Source organism: Haematobia irritans, chromosome 5 (genome assembly GCF_050003625.1).
Source record: "Haematobia irritans isolate KBUSLIRL chromosome 5, ASM5000362v1, whole genome shotgun sequence".
Taxonomy (NCBI): domain Eukaryota; kingdom Metazoa; phylum Arthropoda; class Insecta; order Diptera; family Muscidae; genus Haematobia; species Haematobia irritans.
The window spans coordinates 94,605,549-94,617,610 of NC_134401.1; the positions used below are offsets into that span (position 1 = coordinate 94,605,549).

At 33.6% G+C, this 12,062-nt stretch overlaps 1 protein-coding gene and 1 long non-coding RNA gene across 6 annotated transcripts; one reads left to right on the forward strand and one right to left on the reverse strand.

Moving 5' to 3' along the window:
* Positions 1-951: 951 nt before the first annotated feature.
* LOC142238935 (uncharacterized) lies at positions 952-1,474 on the forward strand. Its single transcript, XR_012722867.1, has 2 exons — positions 952-1,204; positions 1,272-1,474. It is a non-coding gene; the product is annotated as an uncharacterized LOC142238935 (long non-coding RNA).
* Positions 1,475-3,942: 2,468 nt separating this feature from the next.
* On the reverse strand, positions 3,943-10,142 carry sax (type I BMP receptor saxophone). 5 transcript variants are annotated; one of them, XM_075313334.1, is made up of 11 exons: positions 10,060-10,142; positions 9,606-9,729; positions 9,061-9,096; positions 8,290-8,365; positions 8,008-8,230; positions 6,762-6,982; positions 6,476-6,690; positions 6,194-6,416; positions 5,943-6,130; positions 5,459-5,684; positions 3,943-5,393 (listed from the first exon to the last, which is right to left on the reverse strand). In XM_075313334.1, exons 1-11 carry the CDS (start codon positions 10,139-10,141, stop codon positions 5,244-5,246), a joined length of 1,764 nt encoding a protein of 587 aa, XP_075169449.1. In that variant the 5' UTR covers position 10,142; the 3' UTR covers positions 3,943-5,243. The 5 variants fall into 5 exon arrangements, with proteins under 5 accessions (XP_075169449.1, XP_075169451.1, XP_075169452.1 ...); XM_075313336.1 differs by lacking the exon at positions 10,060-10,142 and adding an exon at positions 9,846-10,052; XM_075313337.1 differs by lacking the exon at positions 10,060-10,142 and adding an exon at positions 9,824-10,052.
* Between the last annotated feature and the right edge of the window lie 1,920 nt (positions 10,143-12,062).

Consider the following 12,062-nt stretch of genomic DNA (forward strand, 5'->3'; position numbering starts at 1 on the left):
ATCGTCATGTTCGTTTTTTTTTTGTCGAACTGCGTATTTTGCTTTAGTGTTGAACTAAACACTAAAATTAAAATTTTAAGCTTGTGTTTTTATTTGTTATATATTTAACGAATTGATCAAATTTAATGTGTTTTCGATCACAAATCATGATTTATAGTATGAAATTTTATTTTGGAAATGGCACATGATGGAAAAAGCAAGTGGATATAAACTTCATAAAAATAATGGAAGCATGTTATTTAAAGCTGCTAAATTTGCATTATTACATATAAAATAATAGGGTTTTGAGATAGATGTCTATATGTAGGCATATCTAATGCAATATTCTTGATTATTGTAAGGCAATTTTGTTTGTTGTAGGCTGGATTTCAAGAAAGGCACTATTGTCTAAAGCGTTCTATACAGTAAACCACACCACCCTCTTAGGAGATATCACGGGAACTTCTCTCCCTAATAATCTAATCTTAAGAGATGGTTGACAAACTATACAAGTGCGTTGTGTGGTATACAGTACGGTGAGACCCAGAACAGACATGACTATATTTAAAGAGATTTTAGGTCTAATTATCAAGAGTATGTGTTTTATTATTATTAAGAAACATATGGTAAAACTTCCTCTGCCCCAAGATTGGTTTTCAATACAGACTAAATCCCAATTCATAGCTCTTGCAAAAATTCATGTTGAATGCCAATAACGCAGTGGTACAATGCGTTTATTACCGTCTTAAGGTGGGTACGAGTTGAAAACCACTTTATTTTCGCGATTACTTTTCCTGAAATAATTAAAATTACAAATGAAAACAAACCTATTCCCATAATGTCTTGCCGAAATTTAGAGGAACTAGAAAATGCACATCAATTGAGTTAATTTATCTGCTTCATATTGAACTGTTATAATAAAGTAACCGGGAAAATTTCAACTCCAAAAGCGAACATAGTACCCTGCCAGCATTTCAAAGTTCCATTTCATCTTCATCGCTACCACAGACTCGTAAATGTCACTACAACCATCCTACTGTGATGGGGGGCAGCATATCATAAAGTACAAAATGTACTTCATACATGTATTTTGCCATCACTACTTTTACAAAAGCCATTTTATTTTTTGTGAAACGCCAAGCGCAACCAGCTTGTTATATTTTATTTAAATAAAAACGAAAATAAAGTTCTGCAAACATAGATTTTACGCTTAAAATTGTGAAAGGTATATTGGTGAACAATTTTTGATTTTCCAAATGGAATAAAGTGATTGTTTTTCAAATATTTTACAGACACGCTGCCTCCATCGAATAAAAACACTGGCTGATAGACGCTGCAATATGTAACTCGCTACTTGTAACTCTACATCATCATTAATGCAAAAAATTATGTTAAATGTGATGTGATAGTGGTATAAATGTTATATTTTTAAGAATTTGTAAATGATTAATCAAATTAATAAATATCTAAACAAACGTGTTTTACTCGACCACAATGATTCTTTTACCACTATCTTAAAATGTGCTTTTTCTGATTGTTTGGAGGGTCTCTTATTGGCGTCGTTCTAAATTGATCTATAAAGGCACCTAATAATTGCACTCATGCGAAACCTTTTTGTAGTAACTTGGCGTGGTACAACTTCTCAATAGTGACGGCGCTTTTCCGACGAGTTTTTGATATCGTATATGATTGTTTTCGACGTACTGGGGATTCTCAGAAGCGCCCCCAAATTCAAAAAATGTTGGCAGGGTACTTACCTTTAAAGAAAATTTGGCAATTAAGCAGTTTTGCAATGTATTTCTATTTATTCTAAATGGTATCGATAATGACGCCTCATAGTATTTTCGTTAAGGCCTGTATACATCTCTAGCGGAAACGTCCGCTTCCCATAAGAAATGAATGGCAAAACTGTGTTTTTTGGCAATGGGCTTTAGCAAGTGTCGATGTATTTCTTATGAATATTACCGGTAACACACCTTGCGGAAAAAATATACTCAATATCAATATATTCTTTGTGGGTAGTGAAATTTTCACTAGCTATATCGAACATTTCGATAGAGCGGCATATCGGGTTTTGTGGAAGCAAAATGTTGAGATCGATAACAACGTATTCAACGAGTGTATGTAATTATGGTAGTGCTGTCGTTCGGGTTTGATTTTTAAAAATCCCGGGATTCGGGATTTCAAAATTCAGAATCCCGGGATTTTTTCGGGATCCCGAAATGTCCCGGATTCTATAAATATTTTAAGTAACAACAACCCTGCCAGCATTTCAAAGTTTCATTTCATCCTCATCGCTACCACAGACTCGTAAGTGACACTGCAACAATCGCCAACTGTGATAGTATTTTGCCATCACTATTCGCATGAAAGTATTTTGCCATCACTTTTGTTAAAAGAGCCATTTTATATGTTGTGAAACACCAAGCACAACTAGCTTCTTATAATTTATTTAAATAAAAATGATAATGAAGTGCTGAAAACATAGTTATTTCGCTTAAAATTGTGAAAGATATATTGGTGAACAATTTTTGACTTTCCAAATGGAATAAAGTGCTAGTTTATCAAATATTTTTCCAGGCACGCTGCCTCCATTGGGAATAAAAGCACTGGCTGATAGACGCTACAACATGTAACTTGCAACTTGTAACTCAACATCAATCTTTTATTAATGCATAAAAATATGTTAAATGTGATGTGATAGTCGTATAAATGTTATATTTATGAGAATTTATATATGTTTAATAAAATTAATAAACCTCTAACTAATCGTGTTTTACTTGACCACAATGATTCTTTTACAACTATCTTAAAGTGCACTTTGTCTAATTATTTGAAGCGGCTCTTATTAGCGTCCTTCTAAATGTATCCAAAAGGGCACCTAATAATTGCACTCATGCGATACTTTTTTGTAGTAACTTGGCGTGGTACAACTTCTCAATAGTGACGGCGCTTTTCAGAGGAGTTTTGGATATCGTATACGACTGTTTTCGACGTAGTGGGGATTCTCAGAAGCGCCCCCAAATTCAAAAAATGTTGGCAGGGAATCTACAGCGCCAAAAAATTGTTGTAAATTGAACCAATTTAGTTTAATTCATTTTATGAACAAACAACTAAAGACAAAACAATATTAAAAAGTAATTTTAAATTGCTATCATACTTAACGAACCTTTTGTCTAATTCAACATTGTGAAGAAAATAAAAAATGTGTTGTGAGAAATCTATATAAAAAATCCATTTCATATCGCAATCTTACTCAACAAAACATTTCAAGGTCTGGGTTAGATTATGCGTATCTTCGTATACTTATGTACTTCGTTTTAAGTAAAAATATCAAGACTTCTAAATTGTTATTAGATAAATGCGATCTTGTAATATTTTCTATTATTTTATTCTATTATTTTATGTAGTGTTCCATTTCACATGAACTCATTATTCAAAGAACCATGACTTGCGGACTCGATTTTTGATGAAATTGTGCTATTCAATATACCCCATGTATAACAAATTCTTACTCAAGGTGTACCATAAATGTTTATTAACTCAATTTGTCGGTTATGAAATCTAACGGCGGTTTACAATGAGTGAAAACTCCAATTTATTAAAAAACAATCATAAAAGCCCACAATTTTAGCAAATTTGAATTACTTTTTCGGGATCCCGAAAAATCCCGGGATTAAAAATAAAAAATCTCGGGATTCGGGATAAATCCCGTCTCGAAAATCCCGGGATTTCGGGACGGGATTTGTCCCGGGTGACAGCCCTAATTTATGGGCACAGAAAAATTATGGCATACTGTGTTTGTGGAAGCAAAATGTAGATGTCGATAACAACGTCTGCCAAGAGTGTCTATGTATTTATGGGCAGCAGAAAAATCATAGCAGTTTGGTACAAAACTACCAAAAAATTATCATCGTGTGTTATGTGTCAACAGACGTTTTTACCCAATTGAAACAATGTTGCTTTTTAATATCTCGTAAAATAAGAAATTTTATTTACCATTAGATTAATCCTAACATGTGTATAATATTTCATGACCTTATTTGTATTAGCCTACTTACTAAATGCTATTACTAAAACTAATATTAACATGTTTCTTTGTTATTAAATATTTGTACAAATGTATTCATACATTATAACTAATAAAGTCATTTATAATACAGTGTATCAAATATAAAATAGTGTCTACAGAACTACTTTTTTAATCGTACATAACTATGGTTTATTTTATTGTTCTTAGCCCGATATGTAGTTCGACAAAGAAATTTGTTTGCATGCCGATAACACTGTTTTGTGGTGCTTGTAAGCAACTCTATTGACATCAACAGAAATTGACCGCAGCATATATGGCTATCGTCATGTTCGTTTTTTTTTTTTTTTGTCGAACTGCGTATTTTGCTTTAGTGTTGAACTAAACACTAAAATTAAAATTTTAAGCTTGTGTTTTTATTTGTTATATATTTAACGAATTGATCAAATTTAATGTGTTTTCGATCACAAATCATGATTTATAGTATGAAATTTTATTTTGGAAATGGCACATGATGGAAAAAGCAAGTGGATATAAACTTCATAAAAATAATGGAAGCATGTTATTTAAAGCTGCTAAATTTGCATTATTACATATAAAATAATAGGGTTTTGAGATAGATGTCTATATGTAGGCATATCTAATGCAATATCCTTGATTATTGTAAGGCAATTTTGTTTGTTGTGGGCTGGATTTCAAGAAAGGCACTATTTTTTGTTTTATAGAATGTATAAGGCCAAACTATGTATTTCAGTTGTTGATGCAAAATATAAAAATGTGTATATATAGGATAAAAATGATTGGATAGATTTTGCATTTCATACTAATATGTGCAATAGCCTGATTGTACATATTCACAATAAACGTTATACGTAAAAAAATATATAAAACTATAATATACGTATAGATCTAAATATGTGAGTTAATGATTCAACAATATGAAATTTGAATACCTTACAAAACGTAATTTGTATTAATAAAAAATTGCATTCACTCATATATCAATTCCCAGCTTAATTGGCTAAGAAGACCCTAATAATCTAGAGTGTTTCATGTTTAGAATCTGTATTAGCTCACATTGCTGAGGCATTCTACTTATTTATATGTACTTTTATCTTGTTTGAACTTGAAACAAAAGATTTAGCTCTGCCCTGTATAGATTCTAATGTAGAACTATGTTATATCTAAAATTATTGTGATGTATAAAAAAGAAAAAAAAAACTTAAAATATAGTTTAAACGCAAACTTCATCATAGTCAAGACGTAATTTCTCATCCGCTGAAGCAAGTTTCGAAATTGTCTTTTTGATACGCAAGGCTGGTAGACGCACATTTGGGTTTTGATGCCAGCATTCTTTCATTAGCTTCGACATTCCAGCCAATAGCTAAAAACAAAATTTTTTAATTATATGATATATTAATATTGTAAAACTGCAAAAAAATATCATACCGGATCTGAACTCCAACGATTTGGTATGGACGGTCTGTAATTGTCAATACACACAACTTTACGCATATCTTCAAAACTTGGATCTGACGGTACAACATCATAAAATGGAACTTTGTATTCTTCAGCAATGCCGCATGATATTGTGCGTCGGCATACCTCCCAAATAACCAAACCCAAAGCGTAGATATCGGTACGTCGTAGAGCTTCAAAATTAAACATGTCAATGCTGTAATGAAGATAAAAGACAAAAAATTACAGATTATCTTGAATTAAGAATGAACATGAAGAACTTCTATTAAATAATTCTTCCAGTTTTTGCTTCTCGTTCGATGCCTAACCTCCATTTGGAATAGACTATACTATTCCAAATGGAGGTTAAACATTACTGTTTGTCACTTTTAATCTCTGGACCCCCAAATCAAACATTCAACCTTCGGTGAAGCAACTTTTTTGTTCGAAAAAGCACTAACGAATATACATTTACCTTTCGTCCAAAACCTCGGGGGCCATGTAACGTTTTGTTCCAACCTTCGGATTATTACCCAAATCCAATTTACCGGTGACATTCGAATGCATTACAGCCAATCCAAAGTCAGCAATTACACATGTACCATTAGGTTTGACCAAAATATTTTTTGATTTTAAATCGCGATGAGCCATAGCAGGTTTACCCTAAAAAACAAATAAAAATACTCAATATAAAAAAGGTTAGTAAATTTTTAATTTTGTTACTACCTCTGTTCCAAAAATTTCTGTATGTAAATGTACCAAGCCATTGGCTATTGAGAGGCATATAAGTATCATATCTCGATGACTTAAAGCATTACGATTCAAATGGTCGAATAAGGAACCATGAGGATAATAATGTGTCAAAAGCCAAAGTTGGGTGCAAGAATTCCGTGAAGTCATATCGGAACCAATGAAACCGAGAATATTTTCATGACGCAAGAGAACCGTGCTAAAGGAAAATTGAAAATAAAAAAATGCACACAATACAAAATATAGCTGGACAAATACCTGTATATTTCAGTTTCTCTTTTCCAGGACTCTTCATCGCGACTGAAAAAGATTTTCACAGCGATATTTTCACCATGCCAATGACCACGCCATACTTCGCCATATTTGCCTCTTCCAATACATTCTACAAGTGTAACTTGTTTGGCCAGAGTTCTTTGTATAAGTAGTGGCAGACCCGATCCAGAACCAGATGTAACCGAATGTTGTAAGTACTCCTAAAAAAGGGGGTAACATATTGAATATTGTTTATGATTGATTTGTGATATGCATGTTACTACTGTCGTACCCTTAATGTACTATCGCCAGCACTGGTAACCCTTAAGAGTTCATCATTGACCAAATATGCATCAGGATCTTGTTTTGTTCTGGAGTACTCTAAACGTTTTCGATGATAGCGTCGTATAAAATAAATTGCTATAGAGGCCAATATCGAAATAACCACAAAGGGGCCAAGTATAGCAAACGACATTTTTAGAAAATTACTGCTGTCAGCAGCTTTATGCGTTACTTATATTGGAAAAGAGAAAAAAAATAGATTTATGAGTATAAATAGAAAATAAAAACGAAAGAGCTGCTTTCCCATTCATTTTGGTCAATATTTTTATCTTTTCATAACATCATAAAAAAAATTAGTAATGATAGATTAGACATGCTCTAAGTAAGCTACAATAAAAGTAAAAACAACAAAATCTTGAGTGAGTCGATTTTGATAAAAGATTTTGGAAAATAGTCTGGGTATTTTAACAAATTGCAATTAATAAGATGGAACGTACATATGAATTAAAAAATTGTGTCCATATTTTAATAAATTATAGTATTTATTGTTCATTTGTACAGCAATAAAATTAGATTTTAATTTTGCGTTATTTTTTTAACACCGTCCATCAGGTTTGGGAAATTCATACAAAAAGGTAGTTGATTTTGCCGGAGACTCTCCTGAATGTGCGTAAAGATAAATACCGATTGAGGAGCGGATACGATTTAAACTACTTTTCGGTTAGGAGGATATGTAACCCAAATAACGTCTTATTATTTGGGAAGGAGGGCAAAAGATTTTAATATTAGTCCACTAGGACTTTTATTGTGACGATGTTCTTGTAATAATTATTTTTTTGCATATTTGTTAATATTTCAGTTTTGCTGTAGTTTATTTCAAAGATATCAATGTATGGTCCAAGAGGGCTTAATTGATTAAATAAATGTTTATATTTGAATTGAAAATGTTTGTAGCCTATAAGTAACCATGAGTAGGATCCTCAATTTGGAAACGTATTTAAGGTAGAATTACATACCATGCGTTCAATGCGTACAATGCGTCCGATGATTGAAGAGTTGAAATTTCAATTTGACATCAAAAGCTCGAATAGTCTGCCGCAAACAGAAAAAATTAACCCTTCTATCAACGCACGGATTGACGCATGGTGTATAATTCAACCTTTAGTGTGTCATGAGTATCAGTTATGAAGCAAAAAAAAAATAGCAAAATCCTTTAATACAACCTTGGAGTTATATTACTTTGTTATATATCTTACCTCCTGCTATTGGTGGTGGTAATTCAGGAAAGTCGCCATCATTACAGTAATCACCTGTGCAACAAGCCAAATTAATAACAGCCTGAGTGTTCCTTTTTCGTGGTCCTCCGATGTTACTTCCCAAATTGTGATTGCAGTACAAAGGTATTTGATCAGGTGTCATGATACATCCGCGATCAACACGCTCTTCACCATTGGATTCACGAATGCGAGATTTGTAACACTAAATTATGAAAAGAAAGTATTTAATACTTTTCCAACTGGCATTACATTAAACTATACCTGTATAGCATTTTGACATTTATGTGCATGTTGCGTTGGATCATGGCAGGGTGGTTCACATGAGAGACATTTGAATCTGAAAAATATAATTATTTGAATAGGTCCGTTGGAAATAGTCAACACAAAAATATATGAAAAGTTCAGCATAAGTATCCTCCACCATGGATCGTATAAAAGGAATTCTAAAAATATCAAACGAAACGGAAAAAATTCTGAAAGGTCGATTTCCGACTTTTGATATCTCTATGACACGTAAGACGTCATATTTTGAGATCGCTTATATGAGTTATTCTTAGAGATCTTGACGTGCAAGTTGATCCCATTAAAAGTTATGCTATTCGGAATAAAAATTCGACCAGGACGTATAAAAACTAGTGTGGGGATTTGTTTATACGAAAGCTATATCTGGTCGAGGATCTTTGAGATTACTACGGAATTTCAAGCCAATCTTGTAAGTCACGAGGATGTTATAGAAATTAAATCTATACACATCGAAACATACTCCGATCAAAATATAGTGATTATAATCCACTGAAGTATTTGATCAGTGGATTATAGACAGTACATCTCTAGATCGACTCGGATTCTCATGACGGCAAAGACTATATATACGTATCTCACAACGAAATCGATATAAAATTAATATTTGCGCTAAAATTTAAATGACGAAATTAGTAGAACGCTATGGTGGAGGGCGTACAAAATTATCCAAATCATAAGAAATAATATCATTTTAACACAAAAACAGCAATACTGCTGGTTGTTCATTACCTTTTTCTCATACGTCGTTTGGCTTTTGAATGCCTCCTTTTTTATTTAAGTTTAGGTTTTAGCATATGTATGTTTTTACAATATGAGCATATTAAAAATGTGGTGGATTGAAAGAGTAAACAAATTTCGGGATATTGTAATTATTAGCAATAGCAATAAATTTTAATATTTTACAATAAAAAGCTATTGTCGTCTAGAGTTATCTACCAAATTCTTACCTCGAATGTTGTTTTTGTATGGAATATAAGCCAGAAAAAATAATTTGCAAATTAAAAGTTTAAAAATTAATAAATTTTGCCCACAGTAGGGACATGAAATAATACATTTGTCGCAGACACAAATCACAAAATAATTTTCGTCGGCAAAAATGTTGTCCCGAGATTCAATATTTTGAAATCCCGAATACCGGGATTTTTCAAAATCAATCCCGAATGACAGCCCTACAACGAATACAACAATCTTTCTCGTATTATTTTTCAATAATGCGACGGTATTTATAAATATATAACTATAGTTTTCAATGTAACCAAAATTATTAGTCTTACCTCGGATGTTGTGTTTGTATGGAATTTACGGCAGGCACGGGAAACTCTTTACTATTTGTGTTGTGCTCTGTATCCATCATATTTTCTTGGTTTTCATCTAATAAACTTCCGGTGCTAATTTCTCCTTAAAGAATTAAAATAAATATCACATTTATATAAAATATGTTTCACAGTATCGTAATAATGCTAGAATATTTTTCTCTCGGACATTGTTGTACTTTATGTTTTATGTATACACACCACCAACAAAATGGAAATTTTAATTGGCTATTTGGGTTTGAAGATTTATCTCCCGAATAAATTCAAATGTCTTAATTGGCTATTTGGGTTTTAAGATTTATCTTCCGAATAAATTCAAATGTTTTTAAACAAACTCTAAACAAATTAGTTTTATAATCGTCGCCTCTATGTATTTGCGTCTGGCCAGCCAAATTCAAAAGCGTTCACTCTTTACCCCTTAGCGCTCCCACGTCCCTGATAGGTTGTGATTTATGATAGTAGGGGGCAAATTGAGATTTGGAGCGCATTTTTGACATTATATTTTTTTTTTTTTTTTTTTTCCTTTTAAGTTGCTCCCAATGCCGATGAAAAAAAACACCCTTATTGGAAGACTTATTTGGCCCGGAATCACAAAGCCAACACTAATAGACATCGCAATGCTGTGATGAAACTAAATGCATGGACCAGTCTTCTCCAAGAAATCCGCTAAAATGCTCAAACCTTCTATACCAAATTTGTCAACAAATTGTTCAATATCAAATATACCATCCAATTCGGTGAAGTGCGTTCTTTCCAAGAAAAATCTAGGGCATTCAAAAATCACATGGGATGGGGTCTCCACCCCACCACATGACTCACACTCTGGAGAATCAGCTACTCGCACCTTATAAAGTGTAGAATTGCAGAATGCATTGTCACTCAGTATTCTATTAATTGCTTTACACTGAAGAGTATTCACTGCCACATTACCGAACCACGGCTTCTTCCGCACCGTCGGAAAGATTCTGAAGTAACAGGAATTTCGTACTGACGCCTCTTGTATATATTCCGTTGACCATTTCAACCACAATTTTTCCTCTATTGTACGAATAGCATCACCTAAGGGCCATTTCAAATCTAAACGCCATCCCTCTTCAAATGCCTTTTTCGCTGCTTCATCCACTTTCTCATTGTGAGGTATTCCCATGTGCCCGGGAATGAAATGTATTTCGATGCTTCCACAGTGTTCATTTGCAAGAGCCAGAAATTGATGTGCCAAAAAATTAAGTCCTCCGTTGTTTTTAAGCGCTTGAACTCCAGCTAGACTATCCGTTAAAAATGCAATATTTGTCAGCCCGTTGTTTGTAGCAAATTCAAGAGCTTTATATAACGCAACAAGCTCCGCCGACATAGAAGACAGTCTTTTGGTGACACAGAAGGCCTGAACCAAACCAGAAGCCTGGTGGTAGAAAGCAGCCCCCGTATATTCAGCATGCACTGAGCCATCCGTGAAGATTAAATCAAACTTTCTATCTTGTAGATCCGCCTCCTTCTCCAACCTCAGACTCCTAACCAGTTCAACGCTAGCTTCAGCCTTATTTTTGACAGCTCCTTTGAAAAAGTCCTCATCAAACTTTATATTACTTGGCTTAATGATTGATTCAGAGATCTGTGCGACGTCTTCAAAAATATGCTGGAATTGATGATAGATTCTGTAGTAACTAGAATTCAATGGACGATCCCGAACAGCCATTATCTCCTTTGCCGGAAGGTTCAACGCAAAAACTTTTATTAGTTCCTTTGCCGTTGCCAATTCAAATCTCTTGTCAGGAGGCAATTCACCAGCCATATGATATATGACTGAAACAGGTGTTGTGCGTATGAGACCCAGGGCCTTTCTCAGGACATTATTAAGGCAACTTTTAATTCTGCCAGAAGCAACTTGAGACATATTTGAAAGAGCCGAGGCTCCATATTCAGCTTTCGACCTCACAAATGCTTTATAAAAAAGTAATGCCTTAATCGGATGCACTCCAAAACGACACCCATTGATAATATTCATGAAGCGGCATTTCTTTTCAATCTCCCTGATCGTAAAGTCCACATGTTCGTTCGACGAACCATTTGTCGAGATCACCACACCTAGGTATTTCATTTCCTGTACTTGATTCAGGAGTGTGTTTTCAACGCATATGTTCAAATCTCGTTGTCTTCTGTTAAAGTGAACCACACTTGTCTTGGCCATGTTGAAATTAAGACTCTTTTCATTACATCTTGCCTTAAAGTCAATAATTTTAGACTGAAGCAATGTCTTGGTACTGTTAAAATCCTTGTCATAACAGATCAAAACAAAGTCATCTGCATATTGAAATAAACGACATTGACTCGAATTGACATGATGAAGTGAAATGGTGTATAAGTTAAAAAGAATTGGACTCAGCCCACTCCCTTGAGCTAGTCCACCAAATGTCTCTTTCG